Genomic DNA, 19,720 nt, shown 5'->3' with positions numbered 1-19,720 from the left:
ACTTGGGTGGCCCAGTCAGTTGACCTTCAGGTCAGGTAACCATCCTGGAATCCTGGGATCGAGCCTCACATCGGGCTCTCTGCTCAGCGGGGAGTCTGCTTCTCCCTCTCCCTCTGTAGCTCCCCCTGCTTGTGCTCTCTCTCTCTCTCTCTCTGTCTCTGTCAAATAAATAGATTAAATTTTTAAAAAAAATTTTTATAGTTAAAAACATTCAGGGAGTATAATATCAGTTCTTCAGCTTTCTTGCATTTTTTTGGTTAAGTTAGGTGGAGGTTTTGCCAGACAGCCATATAATTTTAAACTTTGTGTCGAAGGATCTTACAAAAATGTATCAGTCTGTATTAATAATTTTTTAAGTACAAACATATATGCAATGAATGCAACTATATATTCAGGAGGGGGAAAAAATCTAGTACTCTAGGTAGGGGGTAAAAAGAAAACAGAAAAGAAACCCCACCAGTCTGTCAAGAGTGATTATATATAGTAGTAGTAGTGTAAGTGTTCTTAAACTTCTCTTTAATTTTCCAAATTTTCTTGGAATAGAAAAGACTGCTATTTTTAATGTAAGAAGTAAACTACCCCAGTACAAGAACATTCTCTGTGCCAGGGACTCTTGATGCTGGGAATACAAGTGAATAAAATTCCCTGTCTTCCCTCCTGATGCTGTATGTAGCAGGAGAGGCTGTGAAAATGCAGAGAAATGGCGGGGGTAGGGGTGGGGTGGGGAGGGATGGGGGGTGGCGAGCTGGGGCCAGCACGTTGCTAAGAGCAGAACGTGAAGCACAGGGCAGGGAATGGTGTGGGTGCGAGGAAGGGCTCTTCTATGTAAGGTTGTCCATGTTCCTTGCATGTGACTTAATATCTTATTATATTTTCATGTCTCAGAGTCATAATTTTATAGTTACCAAAAGAGAAGGTGTAGGAATGTGCTTTGGATGTAAACTGACCTTATAGCAGGCTTGGAAATCGTCGGGTTGTTTGTTTGATCTTTAATGAAAACCCGGACGTGAGTTGTTGTCATTTTCCCTTTGTCACTTTTTACTAAAAATAGAAGACTTGGGTGGAGGTTGAGGTTAGTTGTCGTCATTCATTTCTTCAACACGTTTTATTAAGCACAGAACACGTGCTACATTTCACAGACACACACACACACACACACACACACACACACACTGGCTCACAGTATAGCAGAAGATGGTTAACTGATTAAATATATTCTCAAGTATTAAGAACAACATCTATTTCCATTGATATGGAATTTATTTCCACTCTCTTTAGTCGGCTCATCTTCTGGGTTTTTATTTTATTTTATTTTTAAGATTTTATTTATTTGACAGAGAGAGACACAGCGAGAGAGGGAGAAGCAGGGGGAGTGGGAGAGGGAGAAGGAGACTCCCCACTGTGCAGGGAAACGATGCTCTGCAGAGCTCAATCCCAGGACTCTGGAATCATGACCTGAGCTGAAGGCAGACGCTTAAGGAATGAGCCACCCAGGTGCCCCATCTTTGGGTTTTTAAATAATTTTTTGAAACCCTTAAGCATTCCATTTTTTTTTCCTAATTCCCATTTCCTTTTCCCTCCTGAGAACAGAAGGAGTGGCCATCCTGCTACATGTAACAGTTTCCGATGCTTCCCCAACAGAGAGTCCCAGACTTGCACAAGCCCTGATCTCCAGGGAGTTTGCTAAAATGCAGACTCTGATCCAGCAGAGCTATCTGGGCCCGAGAGTCTGCATTTCTAATACTAAGAGAGACTCCCCAGGTGCAAAACGGAAAGAACTCCTAGTTTGCAAGGTTGCTCTGAGATAACCTGTCCAGGGCCCAAAACAGGGAGGCAGATGAACACTACTGTGTGGGTAAAGCTTCCCTCCCTCTGCCCCCTTGGCACCAGGCTGACGGCGCTCATCCTCATATCTACGGCGAACAGCCCTGTGCCTGGTCCACAGCAGGAGTGCGGTAATATTTGTGGATCAAACGCACAATGAATCTTTTTTTTTTTAAAGATTTTATTTATTTATTAGACAGACAAACATCACAAGTAGGCAGAGAGGCAGGCAGAGAGAGAGGAGGAAGCAGGCTCCCTGCTGAGCAGAGAGCCCGACTCGGGGCTCGATCCCAGGACCCTGGGATCATGACCTGAGCCAAAGGCAGAGGCCTTAACAAACTGAGCTCCCTGGGACGCCCCCACAATGAATCTTTAAGAACAAATTCCACTCTTTTTTTTAAAAAAAAACTAACTGGAAAGTCATTAATAAATAATATTGAAGGTAATTTTGAAGATGCTTTTTAATGATAAAATAATGACCCATAAGATATACTTATTTGTTCGGATGACCTCATTCCTATAAACATATTTTACATTCTTGCAATGAGGGCATATAATATTTCCATCTTACAATGAGTTATAAATGTCTTTTTTTAAAACATGGTATTCATAGTTACACTTTCTGGGACTGCTTGATACAAATAGTAGTGTTCCACAATTTATTAAATTATTCCCTAATAATGAACACTGAGGATATTTTTAATTTTTAATTTTTACTACTTTAGATAAATAATACAGCGAATTGAGACTCTTTGATGTAGTTAGTCCCCCTCTACAGTGTCTTTTTTTTAAAGTATGCTTCCGTATTGTCCCTGTGTTTAATGTACTTGACTATTTTTGTCTGATTTAGAAGGTAATTTTAAATTTTGAACACTATTTGCCATTATCTCAAAGCATTCCAGATATAGTCTGAAAAATAAATATATATGTATTATCTAATAAAAAATTACTTTTTGGGGTTCTTTTTATACAAATAATAAAGAGAATCATACCTTCCCCCTTTTCTTTCTTTCCTTCAGCCCTACTAAATCTAATCTACCTAAATCTACTAAATCTAAAATTTTGGTATCTGTCTTCCTTTACTCTTGTGTGTTAGAGCAATTACACTGCTTAATTAAACTTGTCAACATCCTCCCCCCTTTTATCCTCATATACTCTTTAGAAACTAACTAATAACCTCATGTATAAGGATAAGACCTTATGAAGTAAGAAATAAATGCTTATCAGTGAAGTGTGCATACCCCAAAGATCATTTATACTGTATTTACCATGATTTAATGAAATACTATAGATGGCAAATGCTCAGCCTAACCTTAGATTTGTTCTTTATGGTTTTTTTTTTTTTAAGATTTTATTTATTTATTTGACAGACAGAGATCACAAGTAGGCAGAGAGGCAGGCAGAGAGAGAGGAGGAAGCAGGCTCCCCGCCGAGCAGAGAGCCCAATTCCCAAGACCCCGGGATCATGACCCGAGCCGAAGGCAGAGGCTTTAACCCACTGAGCCACCCAGGCGCCCCTTCTTTATGTTTTAAAAAATACCCTGGAGCACTTTTAAAATAGGTATTTGTGATAAAAAATGATGGCACATCTTTATTTCCCTCTGCAATAAAAACGTGTTTTCTTTCTCTGCAGCTTAAAGTGAGTAGAAAGAATCTTCTTAATGTCTGCAAACTTATATTTAAAATTAGCAGGAGTGAGAAGAATGACTTTCTGATTGAGAATGACAATATTCTAGGTGAGTATCATTCAGCGCATGTGGCCCTTGAGTATGAGTGAGAAGTTTTGGGAGTGAACTTGTCATTAATGGTGGCTAGAATATTTAATTTTCTCCTAATATTCAGAAGTTATGTGATGCCTAGTTTTGCTCTGTCCTTCTCTGTGTTTTCCACATTCTGTTCAATGTGTTTCTTTGGAGCCAAGAAGGATTGTTGGCTGTTTGTTTTACTTTTTTATCTTTTATTTTTTTTAAAAGATTTTATTTATTGATTTGACAGAGATCACAAGTAGGCAGAGAAGCAGGCAGGGGGGAGGGGAAGCAGGCTCCCTGCTGAGCAGAGAGCCGGATTCGGGACTTGATCCCAGGACTGAGCAGAGAGCCGGATTCGGGACTTGATCCCAGGACCCTGGGATCATGACCTGAGCTGAAGGAAGAGGCTTTAATCCACTGAGCCACCCAGGCGCCCCTGGCTGTTTGTTTTAAATGCCTGTAGTAACATTATGTGACTTTAGCAAGTGTTCCCTACTTAAAAATCCATTTCCTGGTCTCAGATCGATTATCAAACAAAATACATATAATGGTATTTGACATAATTGAAATTTGGGGGCTTTTGATGGCGTAGGAATGACTCAAACTTGGAATACAAACTGGAAGACAAACTGGAAGATGGCTGTTGTAGACGTTTGACATCAGAGTGTCTCAAATGTATTTCAGATATATAGAGAAATTTGATTACATGCTGCCTTCCTAACTAATACTGTTTAAGTCTTGGTACACCCTTAAATAATTAAGATGCTTAAATAGTTACCTCAATAGAAATCTTTTATGAATTTGCATTGCTGATTTAAGGCAAGGCAGCAACAAGGAAAATGCCCTAAGTTCTTTTTTTTTTTTTTTTTGTGAGCTAGGATGAATGATCTTTTTTTTTCACCCCAGCAGACAGGGACAAAGAAAGATTCTGACAAATGATCACACTGACATTAATAAAATTAAATGGAAAAGAGACATGATTAACCTTATCAGAATTGCCTGGGTTCCTCCTAAAATCTAGTAATTGTAGGGGCGCCTGGGTGGCTCAGTGGGTTAAAGCCTCTGCCTTCAGCTCAGGTCATGATCCCAGGGTCCTGGGATTGAGTCCCGCATCCGGCTCTCTGCTCGCCAGGGAGCCTGCCTCTCCTCTCTCTGTGCCTGCCTCTCTGCCTACTTGTGACTTCTGTCTGTCAAATAAATAAATAAAATTTAAAAAAAAATCTAGTAATTGTAGCTATTTGGATGGATGTTCTTAAGTTGTCTCCGGAACCAGGTGGATGTTATCTTCGAAGTATCCCTTTCTGTGGTGATTGAGATTTCTTAAAAGACCCTGTCTTGATTAATTTCCCATTCATACGGCAACCAGTATGTCCTCAAAAGTTTGTTGGAATTTAACTCTTGGGCACCCGGGTGGCTCAGTCGGTTAAGCGTCTGCCTTTGGCTCAGGTCATGATCCCAGGGTCCCGGGATCAAGTCCCATGTTGGGCTTCCTGCTCAGCAGGGAAATTGCTTCTCCCACTGCCTTTCACCCTGCTCGTTCTTGCTCTTGCTTGCTCCCTCTCTCAAATAAATAAATAAAATCTTTAAAAAAAAAAAAAGGAAAAAAAAAGAAATTTCACTCCTAAATTGTCTCAACTATCAATTATTCTATAATAACTTTTTTGTAACTAAAAATAAAGGTTGGTAAATATTAGTAAGAGGCAAGAAATGGCATTTTGATTAACAGAACGTGTTCTTATTTATATATTAATATTCCTATCCTTTTGCTGTCATTATGATTACAGAGATTTGTCTCTGCTGCAGATAAGCTTACCTCTTCATCCCACAAGAATAACACTTAACAAGCATTTGAATGTAATATTGACCAACATTTTACAAATTCTGTTTGACGGTCAAACACAAGTGCTTTAAAATAATCTCTCTCCAGTTGTTACACATTTGTAATAATTCATCTTTTTGGCAGAATCATTATTGGAGGTCCTGAGAAGTGAGGAGCTACAGACGAACATGGAAGCTTTCCTATACTGTATGGGGGCTATCAAGTTCATTTCTGGAAATCCACGATTTCTCAATGAAATGATCAGCAAAGGTGCTGTGGAAATATTGATGAATTTGATCAAGCAGATAAACGACGACACCAAGAAATGTGGCACCTGCTTGCCTAACTCAGGCCACTTACTAGTCCAAGTAAGTATTTTAATTGAAAATGTTGTATGTGTAAAATGGGTTTTCATGTTCCCTCGTACCCGTTATCTGCCAGGTGGCTATAACAGGGAACAGGTGGGCTAGGTGGGCTGTTACCTACAGCCAGGTGGGGGGTACCTGGCATTAGGGATCAAGAGAAGCAGCCGCTGCCCCCCCCACACCCCATGTGTGTTTCCCCTGGAAAGGTTATTCCATGGCTGTTCACCAAGCATCTCTCTGCACAGCTTCGACATCCATTTCTGCTACTCTGCAGGGGAAACAGGCCTAGGAGAATAAAAGGAGAGCATCTCTCTGCAAAAAGATTTCATGCTATCATCAGAATTTTAACAGGCAGAGTTTTAATCTTTAGAGTTTCAAAGACTGGATATCGTTCATGAGGATGGGTAGCTAATGTCATGAATCTTGTATCTGCCATAAAAAGTAGAAGTTAATGATATTGAGTGGACGGTCATTGGGGGCTGTGTAGATGACCTTCAGGACTGAGACTACAGTAATGAAGGTAGCAAAACTAGATACATTTAATATGACCAGGGGCAAGATGAACAAAATGTGTTCTGTGTTACTTTTATTACTTCTTTTGTGGCAGATTAAATTTCATAGTTAAACTGTTTTCACTGGAGCTGCCTCAGCTCTCATATTCATTTTTAGATGAGATTTTACTTTTTAATAGCATTTGTATGTCAGATAATATCATCTTTGATGTAATAATTCATGAGATTTGAAATGTGCTTGTCAATTAATGAGGATTGATTGAGCACTCAGAGTGCTTGGAGCCTTTGGGAGAGTGTGTTAAAAATTAGATTTAAGACCTGCCTTAAAGATGCTTAAAGTCTTTATGATGATCATTAATTTTGGGCTTTGTGGTCTGTCTCCATTTTGAAAAAAAGATTGGGAAAACCCCTTTTAGTTGTGAATGATTCAAAATTCTACTGGATATGCCATCTTGTGTCTATGAAAACTTAGAAACCTCATTTTCATGCTGCCAGTGGTAGTGAGTTACTCAAAATTGTTCCTCAATGAAAATTGTTATTTTGGTTATATAATTATTATATTTACTTACTAAAATGCAAAAAAGTACAAGGAAGAATGTAAAATCCACTGAAATATTTTTACCCTGAGATAGCACACCTCCAACATTTTTATAACCATTCTTCCATTGCATTTTCATGCAAATATATACTAACATATGCATAATTTTATATAATTCTTGATTTTTATTATGGACCGTCTTATTTTTAATAGTTGTTTTGCTTATTTTCCATTATTCTCTTCCTTCCTCATTTCTTCTGTTCTAACCAGTTAGCCCACATTGTTTGCGCTGATGTGCTCAGCACCTTTTAGTGCAATCATAGGTTTTCAAAAATGGGATATTCTATGCACTTCTGTGTTCTCATGTAACAATACACACTAAGAACCCCTTGTAGATTCATTTTACATTTTTTAGTGACTGCATAATATTCTACGACAAGATTATATCTCAGATTCTGAACTGTTCTCCCATTGGGGTGTTCATTCTTTTTCATTTTTATGCAGCAGCTTTTAAAATTCTTGTCTGATTAAAAAAACTCTTTCCAGGGATGCCTGGTAGGCTCAGTTGGTTAAGCAGCTGTCTTCGGCTCAGGTCATGGTCGCAGGGCCCTGGGATTGAGTCCCGCATCAGGATCCTGGCTCAGCGGGAAGCCTGCTTCTCCCTCTGCTGCTGCTCCCCCTGCTTGTGCTCTCTCTCTCTCTCTCTGAAAAATAAATAAAATCTTAAAAGAGCTCTTTCCAACCCATTTATATACATATATAAAAATATATATGTAAATATATATTATAATTTACATTATAATATATAATAAAATACATATAAAAATAAAATAAATATAACTTTATTTTTATATATGTATTTTATTTATTTTTATATTTACATTTATTTATATATTTATAATAAAACATATCATATGTAGAAGTAAGGTCATTTGGTATAAAGGAACATTGAGTATTATTGTGACCTAAAATACATCCGGTCCAGAGCTAGGGCCTCTGGTATAGCCGTAAGTACAGTCCTATTCCCCGTGTTCCTCTCTTTCCTCCCTTTTTCCCCCATTCAACATCCTTAAGTGCAAACTGACTCACTGGGTTAAATGCCCCTTTCCTTTCCTGACGTCCATGTACTCCTCTAGGGGGTGTGACAAGGGACACTGCAGTAACTTCTTCCTCCCGGCCTGCCACCACTCACCAGGCACTGTCCTGGTCTCCAGGCTTGCTCTGAAGCTGCCGAGGATCTGGCTTGGGCAGCCTTTACATGCCTGAGGCTTCTCCCTGGGGCACAGTCCAGCAGGAGGAAGGGCCACTGCCTGAGAAAGGGCTCCCACCATGGTCACCAAGCCCCATTTGCATCAGCTGTACAGTGTCACTCCGTGTGGGGTATGTGTGTGTGGTGTGTGTGTGTGTTTACGGACCTGGAGGAAATATCGTTGGAGGGCCCCCTGACTTGGACGTTCCCTCTCTTTCATGAAATTAAAGAAAAGTTGTTTCGTGTCACATGATGGATGAGATGTAAGCCATGTGGCTTCACGAGAAGAGCAGGTGAAAATCTGCTCCTGTGAATGTGTGAGGCTGACTGGCTCGTCACTAGCCCGCTCGTGCGCACGTGCGACCAGACAGGTCTGGCCACGTGCGGAATTGTTTGTTCACACCAGTTGGTGGAACTCAGTAACTCTAGCTCGTGAGACATTTTTTTAAAGCAACTTTGTTCAGTAGAAAAAATCAGTTAATTACTGTGGCTATACCGGTAAAATGTCTATGAGCCGGAGAGCACGGGGCAGGGCCAAAAAGACAAAGTCAGGCAACACCGGCCAGTTGTGAGTGCCTCTCTTTCATGACTTTCAACCTGGAGAACCTCAGTAACTTTAGCGTACTTTCCGGGGACCTCCTCTTACAAAACTGTACACTCCAGCATCTGGGGCAAATGCTAGAGTCACTGTGTTTCCCTGAAGCTGCCCTTTTGGACGTCTGGAAGCTGGAGGCTGAAAGTTGTATAGGGTTTGGGAAACTGGCACAAAGGGAAAGAGATAAGGTGTGTTTGGGGCATACTGAGGAGGTAGGTCGGTCCAGAACAGAGGGGTTTTTTGAGAATCCGCGAGATTCATAGGCCACAGCCCAGAGTCTCAAACACCGAGCCGTACAGTGTGGACTTGGAGGAGTCGTTGGAAGTGGGTGTGGGGGGAGGAGGAGGTGAGATCAGAGCGGCAGAAGGATAACTTTGCATGAGACGGGAAACTGATCACGACCAAAATGCTGAAAAGTGATGGGAGGAGAATGTATCAGGGGTAGGAACAGATCGGAAGGCTAAGATCTCACACACAGTAGCCCCAGTTAAGAAGTGTTGCTAAGTTATTAGATTTGAGGCAGATTATCATAGAGCTAAAGGAATGAGGTCCAGGAATGGGTGCGGAAGAAAAGCTCTTCCACAGCACCTGAGCTAACACAACCTACAGGAAAAAATACTGAAGTGTTGAGATTTCTACTTTCTTTATGTTGTTTCTATGTTAAAGGCTCTCTTTATATCACACACACACACACACACACACGTGTGTGTGTGTGTGTGTGTGTGTGTGTTTATGTTTATCACTGTATGGCCGAAATCAAGAGACATTCATTTCACGGGTGATGGGAGAGGGGCTCCTCTGTGCCAGGCATATTCTGGGTGGTGAGGAAGATAGTGGAGGACAAGACAGCTGCCAGTAGAGGCCTACTCTTTGGAGATTCTTGTGTCCAGATTATAGTATTCTGATGCCTTGTTCTTCTACAAAAGCATGGCATTTCCACAGGTGCATTGCTGCCTTAAGTTCTGCCAATCAGATGCGTAATAGCATTTTAAGAGGATGAGTGTTGCTGCTCGGAGGGTCTGAGGGCCACCACCTGCACACCAAGTGCAAGTATTAATACTCCCAGTCTGGAGATACGACTTTGTCTGTAAAATTGCAAGAGTAAAGAAAGTTAAACCGTGCACATTCACTGAATTCTGGAATACTAGAATTTCAGGAGAGCTCCCCAAAACTGGGAAAAAAAGAAAGACCAGGTAAAAGTCAAGGCCCCCTACAGGTCAGTAACGGATTGCATCACCCCAGGAGGGGACAGACAGAAGCAGGGATTTGTCAGTGTCCTTCTGGAATGGATTATCCAGAGGTGTCAGGGTTCATCTCTGACTTCTAAGGCTAACATTGGGAAGACTTAACAAGGAAAACTGCCAGAGTCGCCTCCATCAGAAAGTCTGTTGTGGTCTCCTTCATGCCCTGTTCCTGGGGAATGGAGAAGACCCTTCTGTATAAGTCATTATCACAACCAACCCCTGATTCTCCTGGTGTCTCGTTTGTCCTCTGGTGTTTCGAGAACACCGTGCAGGAAGCTGCTTTACTGTTATTGAAGAAGATCTCAAGGTATCACATTTGCAGTTAGGTCATTTGTAGATATATAATGTAACTGGTAAGACCCAGATGGTCTTGATAGTTCATTTCTGTTTTTATTCCTTTGTATTCCCAACCTTTCTTCTTTACAGCCTGCCTCATTTGATTTTGAGTTCAATCCGTAGAGAAGTATATTCTTACCCTGCTTCAGATACGCTTTTGAAGTTAGACTGTTTTGCAACACCCAGATACCATGGTTTTGTTTCCCTCCCCACCTCTCCGGCCGGGCTCACTTCTTGAGGTCTGCAACTGTCTCCCAGAGGGTCCTTCCGATCCTAATCTTTCCCCCTCCTTTGCTCAGTACATCTCCCATGTCATCTTCCTTTATCTAAGAGGACATTTCTCAGTGATGTCGGTCACCCTGGCCCTCATCACTCCCTGCTCCATTCCTTCACCTTGGCTTGAGTCTGGGGAAAAGGAAAGTGAATTAAACAAAGAGAGATGAGTCAGACATTATGAGCCTAGATGGTTCAGAAAATGATATTATTACCATGAGAAATTAGAGAGTTATGCAAGGAACTGATTTGGTGAGAGGAGGAAATTACATAACTGGTATTCATTGAAAACTTGAAGATGCCGGCAGAAGAGCCAAGTGAGGCGGTCCAGTAAGTGACTAGAATTAGAGACTAGTGCTTAGCAGAGACAGTAATGCTAAGAAAACAGATGTAGGGTCATCTGCATGGAGGCAATAGTTGAAGTCAAGAAAGACAATGCAGGTACTCAAGGGGAGAATATAGAAAGATTATAGAGGAGGGCTGAGAACAGATTCTATGAAATGGCCAAATTTGTGGAATGTGAAAAAAACAAGTAGCCAGAAAACGAAGAAAGGACAATGTACAAGAAAGCAAAGATCTTAAAAGCACGGATTGGATCGGTCAACTTTGGCTAATGCTGTGGATGGTACCCATGGGAAGAGGACTTCTGCTCCTTTGTGTGGAGAAGTTTGAGCAGGCGGGCAGGATGGAGTCATGCTGCTAGTGGTCCATGCTCTCTTTGAAGCTTGCCTGAGTTTTTATCTCTGCATCTTTAAATTAAAAGGTGTTCAGTTGATTTTTTAAAAGCATTCCCAAGCCTAGTGTAAACTCCCTGCTTTGACTGATCTGAATTTGCTGCTGTATTCTGTGTCCCACTCTTCCTCTACCGCATCTTCAAGAGCCTGATGGTCCATTTGGCTTCTTACCTGCTGTTGAGACAGGGCTAGAGGGGAAAGACCTGAGCTGTCCTTTCAGCTCTGCCCCCGGCAGTGCTTCTCAGTCTCTGAGCCTTCCTTTCTTCATCTTTCAACGACCAGCTGAGGGGTGCCTGGGTGGCTCAGTTGGTTGAGCATCTGGTTGGTTTTGGCTCAGGTCATGATCTCAAGGTCATGAGATCAAGCCCCAAGCTGGGTTCTGGGCTCAGTTTGGAGTCTGCTTGAGATTCTCTCCCTCTCCCTGTGCCCCTCCCCCAGCTTGTGCTCAGGTATTCTCTCTCTATATATATCCCTCAAGTAAGTAAATAAATAAATAAAATCTCTTAAAAAAAAAAAAAAGGACCATCTTATTTTTTTTTTTTAAGATTTTATTTATTTATTTAACAGAAAAAGAGCACACACAGGGAGCAGGGGCAGAGGTAGACTTGATCCCAGGATCCTGGGATCATGACCTGAGCTGACTTTACTGAGTCACCCAGGTGCCCAATAAAGGACCATCTTCATGAGTAGTTGGGAAAATTAAATGAACTGACCTATGAAAGCACTACAGAATAGGACATGGCCCACAGCTGGTACAAGTTGGCATTCAGCAGAAATTTTTATTAAACAAAGTAAGATCAGAGTTACCAAAACCTGAAGCTTCAAAGAGCCATTTCTTCTGAGGAGAAAAAAAAAGTTAAGCACAAGAAATTAAGGTGACAGAGTTAGAGGTGAATCTCAAATGTAGGATCTTTTTCATTTTTCTGTCTTTGAGAAGGTATGTGGAGAACCATGCTGAATAGAAACTAAAATTGGAAGGGGATGTTGTATCAGCAACGTGGGATTCTGGGTACTTAATGGAGCCCAAGTCTCAGAGCCAACTGTTTCCGCTTCAAGATTCTGGGAAATATTTTTTTTAAAGATTTTACTTATTTATTTGACAGACAGAGATCACAAGCACACAGAGAGGCAGGCAGAGAGAGAGAGAGGGAAGCAGGCTTCCCGCTGAGCAGAGAGCCCGATGCGGGGCTCGATCCCAGGACCCTGAGATCATGACCCAAGCTGAAGGCAGAGGCTTTAACCCACTGAGCCACCCAGGCGCCCCAAGATTCTGGGAAATTTAAGAGATGCCTTTGACTAAAGTCTGGAGATTCAATGAAGCAGTGATTCACATTATGTTAGTAATTAACCACTATACGTAGGTGGTAGGGGTCCTTTAAATCTTGCTTTAGTTACATTTTATAGTTTTAAAATGTAGAGATTAATGTGTATTTAGGTAGTTAATTATTATGAGTGTGCAGACTTAAGTAGGAAAGTATGTTAACTCCCTTTCTCTGGCTTACCCTTGCCTATGGGAAGCCTACATCTCAGACCATAAAATCAGAACCAAGGCAATAACTTCCACCTGATGGAACCTTTCTCTGGCTGTTGGAGGAAATAAATTGCATACCTATGAGAGCAAATATTCCCATGGTTATATTTCTTAAATTCTTTTTAAAAAATATTTCTTAAATTCTTATAATTTTATTGGAGATTTGATGATTAAGCAGAAAAAAAATTAGGGGTACCTGGGTGGCTCAGTTGGTTAAGCATCTGCCTTCAGCTCAGGTCATGATCCCAGGGTCCCAGAATTGAGCATCAGCAGAGAGCCTGCTTCTCCGTCCTCCCCTCCCCCTGCTTGTTTTTTTTCTCTTCTCTCTCAAAAAAAAAAAAAAAAAAAAATCTTTAAAAAATAAACAAAAAAGTATTTTTAAAGCATCTTTTTGGAAGGTTTTGTTTGAATAGGAAATGAGGTCATTTATTTTCTTGTTGTCTTAATTGTATATACTTTCTAATACAGTGAAATGCCCAGATCTTATATGTTTGATGAGTTTTGACAAAAACATACAGCTATGTAATCCACACCCCTATCAAAATGCAGAAGAGTTCTATCACTCCAGAAATTTCCTTCCTCCTCTTTCCAATTAATTCCCACTCTTCTACCCCACAAAGGGAACCATTTTTTTTTTTAATCCCTTTTACCATAGATAAGCGCTACCTGTTCTGGAATTTAAAATAAATGGAACATACAGTGTGTGCTTTTTTGTGTCTGGCTTTTTTTTTTTTTTTTTTGGTAACTTTTATTTTGAACTAAGTATAGGTTCACAAGATGTTGCAAAAATAGTACATAAAGGTCCTGTGTCCCCATCATCCAGTTTCTCCCAATGGTGACATCTTACATAACTACAGCACATTATTAAAACCAGCAAATTGTACAATGTTGCTAACTAGAGTACTATTTCTGGCTCATTTTGCTTATAGTATATTGTTTTTGAGATGGAATACAACTTTCTTGGTCCCAATCTTTGGTATTGGTTCTTAGGCTTGCTAATTTTGTAATGATACATTTGTTAGTGGGCAGGGGACCGTTATTTGCTACGTAGGAAGCTTCTTTTCTGGAAGGAATAGCAGTATAGTTCTATAGCTAAGAACTTCCTCACCCAGCCAGCATGAGAGAGTAGGCAATCAGAGCTCTGGCCCTTCCTCTCCACTTCTCCTCCCCTTCCTGGGAAGGGCCTGTGAACAGGTAACTCATGTTCCCCTCGAACTTTCCAGGGATGGCATATCTAAAGATCTGGGGAGACTCAGAGACCCCAGACAAGTAATGTAAAGCCTTGGGTTTTGAACTTGGAAATAAGAGAGAAACAAAGGCAGATGGGTGGGGGAGAAGATTATCACCATATTGAAAGCTGTAATTTATAGCGGAGGCAGGCTGGCATTCTCATCCTGAACCCCTGGATTAGACATGCCCCCCCTCATCACAAGATGCTTCTGCCCCAGGCGGAGCAAGGGAGAGAACCTCATACTCCACAGTCAGGAAGTGAGGAACGATGGTGGCCAGGAGTATCATGATTAAGAATATCTCTTCACAAGGAGCCTCAAGCATTGGGAAGTAAATATTCCTATGCCTATTGTTTCCAGGGAGAGATATTTGCTTCTTAATTGCTGTCATGACTGCTCAACCTCGTCTCTTCATGGTAGACAAATTAGTCGTAGCAATAAAGAAATGTCAGTGACTTTAACATGGAATCGGGGAAAATCGGTGTTAGTACTTGGTAGTTCTTGGTATTACATTATCTTTCTCAGACTCATTTCCCTCCAGCAGGAGCTGGAGAGTAATGAACAGAGGCAAGTGTGGAAGAGAGTCCCAGAATAGGGCTCCGTGGGTTTGAGGAGGACAGAACCATTTCCTGCTGAAGTAGGACCCCATAGTAGGAAGGTGCCAAATGGGCTCCACAGCCAGGCACCAAGCATTGTCAAGGATTCTGAGTTAATATTACTTTCATATGCATAGATCTTAATTCCAATAAATTGCTTAGGAATTTGGGGTGCTAGCTTAGGAATTTCCCGGGTATGGTGGCATCTTGTCGTTGATGCCTCTCATCTCAGCCAGAACTGTATGAACCGTCCATGAGACAATACGAAACTCCTCCGGTTACCACAGAGGCTCTGGTTTGGGCATATATGTGGTCGTACTTGGGCATGGATCCAGAAAATGAATGCGCTTTTATTAATAGAGGGAGATGGTTTTGCTGAGGTTGGAAAATGGTGTGGCTTTGGTTCTTAAATCATTTGACACTGTTTGTGGTCTCTGGTGGCTGTATTCATTCTTTCACATCATCAGTGGGAAGTGAACCATTTTGCAGTTGGCAGTGAGGTTGAGATAAAGCTCGAGGGATTTTGGTTAAGGATGTTCCAGATGATTGAGAAATAAAGTGAATTCTTTTAGAGACAGCCAAGTGGAGCGGGGGAGATAACAGACAAGGAGTTGGAGCTTAGAATGCCTACCTACCTGGTGGCTGGTGGACTTTCTGAGACTCAGTTTCCTCATCTGAAGAGTGGGGCTCATAATACCTTTCTTGTCTGCCTCATGGGCCTGGTTTAGGGAACAAATGAGATCAAGTTTACAGGGTAGCTCTATAAACCATAAAGCTGCTCAAATTCTTTCCATAATCACATTCAATGTATAAAAGTAAATAAAACTGAATCCTCATGCTGATTTTGGGAAAGGAAAACATAATAACTTGCAGACTATTGATGGTGCGGTTTTTAATTGCTCTATGTTCCAGAGGTTTCTTTGAAAGCTGGTTTTCTGAAATTGGGAAAATGTTTCTCCAAGGAACAATATCATGATTGATGGTGAAGTTCTTAGGCTAGCCAAAAAAGACTGCTTAACTTGTAATGCGCTGAACTAGGAGTTCTAAGGTGAGCTGTGAGCTCCAAGCCCTTAGTGCTCTGGGGCAGCTCTGGTGGCTGAATGCCCTCTAGGGCAGAAGCTGGGGGGCTCCCTGGGGACTGAGGATTCTGACAGAGGAAAAATGCAAAGGGAAGAGAGAGGGCCAGCCACTCTGGAAATGAGCAGTGCGCAGAGGCTCAAATCAACCACTTTGCGCCCATCCTGCCGTGCGCCCATCCTGCCGTGCACCCATCCCACTGCAGTAGAAAATGCAGGAATGGGGCCTCAGCTGCCGGGCTTGTTTTGTCATTCTTAAATCTCATGATATCAGTCAGGAGGGTCTCATATTTTAAGACAACGCTTTCTTACATCTGCTAAGGTTTTTCTTTTCTTTTCTTTTCTTTTTTTTTAAAAGATTTATTTACTTATTTGGTAGAGAGAGACAGCGAGAGAGGGAACACAAGCAGGGCGAGTAGGAAAGGGAGAAACAGGCTTCCCACGGAGCAGGGAGCCAGACACAGGGCTGGATCCCAGGACCCTGGGATCATGACCCGAGCCGAAGGCAGACGCTTAATGACTGAGCCACCCAGACACCCCAGGTTTTTTGATTAATAGTTGAAAACACAATCAGAGATCGATAACTAAGTGCCTATAATCAATCTGAAAAAAAAAAAGCCCAGAAGCTTTTTAATTCTAATTTTGCTATACTAAAATGATATTTATAAATTATAAAAGCCTTTATGAATTATCTAATCACTTCTCAGTATAATTCTTCCCTTTATAATGCAGCTCCCAGTGTTGAGGATGCAGTAAGAACTTTCAACGCTAGGGTTTTTGTCAAACTCTTCAGACATTTTTGCTTAGAAATTCTGATTGAAGGTGGGGCCCAGTACCTCTTGTGACCAAGGAACTTGGGGACCCAGAAAGAAGAAGCTGACTCAGCAAAAAGATGAGCTCCATAAAGTTCTAGAGTGTAGCTCGGTCTGTTTTCAGGAGCAGATTAATAACCAGAATCCCACCAGAATGCTTCTTTCTTGGCTTATACCGAAAATGAAGGGTGACGCCTCAGACATCATCTAACAGCTGCTAAGAAGCAAGGACACCTAAATTCCCATCAGCTGTCTTTGTAGATGATCAATTCGGTATTCTCCTTTCTCTTCTTCCCCCTGCTCGCCTCGCTGCCCCATGCAGTCACGCATTAGGAGATGGGAAGAAAAAGAAACATGCTTTTTCTTTTTTTTTTTTTTTAAGATTTTTATTTATTTATTTGACAGACAGAGATCACAAGCAGGCAGAGAGGCAGGCAGAGAGAGAGAGAGGAGGAAGCAGGCTCCCCGCTGAGCAGAGAGCCCAATGTGGGGCTCGACTCCCAGAACCCTGGGATCATGACCCGAGCCGAAGGCAGAGGCTTTAACCCACTGAGCCACCCAGGCACCCCAGAAATATGCTTTTCTGTTTGTTCTTTCTTGGTGGGATGATACATGAAAACTGCTCCAGTGAGCCCTTTGGAAGCTCAACAGACATTGATAAAATCATCTAACTCACATTTCTTCTTCTGTCCTAAAGGATTTGAGATGATTTAAAAGTTTATAGACAATAAAACAGAAAAGTACATAACTAAGCAGAGTTAGAAACCATATAAATTTGAATGGAAAGTTAAGAGCCCTGTCCACTTCTGCAAGCTTAAAGCTTGGACTTTGGTGAACTCCTGCTTTGGGGGAAGGCCCAGTGGGTGGGCTTTCCTGGGCAGCGGGGAGGGCAGGAAAACTCATTAGTGATTTCCGCAAATATATCTCTGTTAAAAGTGGGAGCAAGGTTGAAAGTTAAGTGGGTTGACTAGAAATTTGTCTTTACTGTTACCACAGTATTTAACGAGACTCTCCTCCCACCGATCTTTATACATTTTTCCCAGAAACAGCCCCTTGTCTGTGCTTGGCAGTCAGAACGCCCCCTGCCTCCACCCCCGCAGTGAGATTCCTGGCTCTCAGCCAGCCTCTCAAAATGGGGAGCCTGCTATGCTGCCTCAGCCTGGTGACCTCCTCCTGATCCCCAGCCCTCAGGGCTTTAAGCTCAGGCCTCTTCTAACCAACACCCCCCCCACCCCCCCACGCCCGCACTTTCTTGCCAGAGGCTTCTTAAAGGAGAAAGTCCTCCTTCTCTGCTCCTTTGTCCCTTCCTCTCCTTTTCCTCCTCTTTTTCTTCTTCTTCTTTGTTTTTTTTTTTTTTTTTAAGATTTTATTTATTTATTTGACAGAGAGAACATAAGCGGGGAAGGGCAGTTGGAGAGGGAGAAGGAAACTCCCCACAGAGCAGGGAGCCGGAAGCAGGACTTGATCCCAGGACCCTGGGATCATGACCTGAGCCAAAGGCAGGTGCTTAACCAACTGAGCCACCCAGGCGCCCTGTTTTAACTTTTTGTAATGAGATGAGAAAAATAGTAGAGAGAGGAAAAAACTGAGGTCGAAACAAGAAAATAAAACCTCCTGAGAACACTACCATCCCTTTTGCTGAGATGGTGCCTTGCCAGACGTTGGATGTGGGGAGCTAAAGGATGGTTGTAGATTGAGGTCCCCAATCCGTGAAGCTGTGGGAACCAGGGAAGAGGATGGGTTTCTGTGTGCGATGGTTCGAATGGGTATTGCACGGCCTCCGGCTGCCTGACTTCAGGTCAGGATTCACACGGGCATCTGGGCTCTTTGGACTGCTGGTGCGGACACTTGTGAGTCATTCCTGGGACTGATGTAATCCAGTTGCACTTGACCGCCCGGGCTTTTTCTAGAGAAGAACAGGTAGAGCCAGGGTCAGATGATGAGAATTTTCCACGTTATGATGGTGATGGCCTAAAAAGCCTAAAATGACGTATTAGCCTTCCCAGAAGACCATTCCTTAGCTGGGAGACAGTGCTGTAGACCCATAGTTAAGTGGAATGCTCGAGAAGTTTGTTTTCCACTGCGATATTTTGGATGCTGAAGCTTTCAGGGAGTAATTTACTGAATTGCTATATAATGGAATTGACTTCAAAAGACCTGAACACGTTTACTTGAAGCATTATTTTTATTTTCTCTTTTAAGGGAGTCAGTTATATTTATCTTGCTGTGGTAACAAAGGAAAAGTAATCAAACATATGTATCTTAATAATTGTTTTTAAAGTTGATTAACGATGGCCATAATGAAGCTTTATATTTACATAAGGCTTGAGACATTGTTACATGTTTCCATTGGATACTCACAACCACCCCAGGAGGGGAGCAGAGACTGTAGCTGCTTTTCACAGGTGAGAAAGTGGGAGAAGAGGAGCAATGAGTGGGGGCCTCAGTCACGTAACTAGAGAGAGATTTAAGACTTGAATGTCCATCATCTGACTCGAAGGCCGGTGATCCCTCTTCTGCATTTTGGGTGTGAAGTCGCGTAACACCGAGAGGGGAGCCTTGATGATGTTTGACTCCTGTTAGGTGATGGGGATTGGCAATGCCCTTCCCATGTCTTGTCTCATCGAATCCTCACAACTCCAGGGAGCTGTCACCGTGCCCACTTTTCTGAGGAGAAAATGGCTCCCTGGGAGGTTCACTTGCTAATTGAGGCTAGTAGGTGGTGGGGCTGGGGTTTGACCAGGTGTCCAGCTCCCGAGCTCTTTTTTTTTTTTTTTTGATTTTTTTTTTTTTTTTTATTTGCTTAACAGACAGAGATCACAAGTAGGCAGAGAGGCAGGCAGAGAGAGAGAGAGAGGAGGAAGTAAGCTCCCTGCTGAGCAGAGAGCCCCATGCAGGGCTCAATCCCAAGACCCTGGGATCATGACCCGAGCCGAAGGCAGAGGCTTTAACCCACTGAGCCACCCCGGCGCCCCTGAGTGGACTCTTTTTCACTAAGAGCCTGCCTCATCCTGTTCCATGAGGAAAGATCACACTGAGTGTCGAAAGTGTTAGAGAACTGAAGCATTGGTTTTTCTGACCTTTACCTTTAGTAAATTGGATTTATGGAATTGTTCTCTACTTTTTTTTTTTTTTTTACAGATTTGTTTACTTATTTTATTTATTTATTTTCAAAGATGTGTTTATTTATTTATTTGACAGAGAGAGAGAGAGAGAGAGAGAGAAAGAGATCACACAAG

The 19,720-nt window shown here is 42.0% G+C and overlaps 1 protein-coding gene across 1 annotated transcript in view; it reads left to right on the top strand.

Moving 5' to 3' along the window:
• The window catches only part of LOC111158300 (armadillo repeat containing 2), a 108,457-nt gene that overhangs the window by 51,047 nt on the left and 37,690 nt on the right, over positions 1-19,720 (top strand). Inside the window, exons 9-10 of the mRNA XM_022520247.1 lie at positions 3,458-3,560; positions 5,536-5,759. Of these exons, the coding sequence (XP_022375955.1) occupies positions 3,458-3,560; positions 5,536-5,759 (327 nt within the window). The remainder of the gene's footprint in view (positions 1-3,457; positions 3,561-5,535; positions 5,760-19,720) is intronic.

The sequence above is a fragment of the Enhydra lutris genome, unplaced genomic scaffold (assembly GCF_002288905.1).
Source record: "Enhydra lutris kenyoni isolate GAN:26980312 unplaced genomic scaffold, ASM228890v2 scaffoldscaffold58, whole genome shotgun sequence".
NCBI lineage: Eukaryota > Metazoa > Chordata > Mammalia > Carnivora > Mustelidae > Enhydra > Enhydra lutris.
Note: the sequence above shows the minus strand (reverse complement) of the source record. Positions and strands in the feature narration are given on the sequence as shown.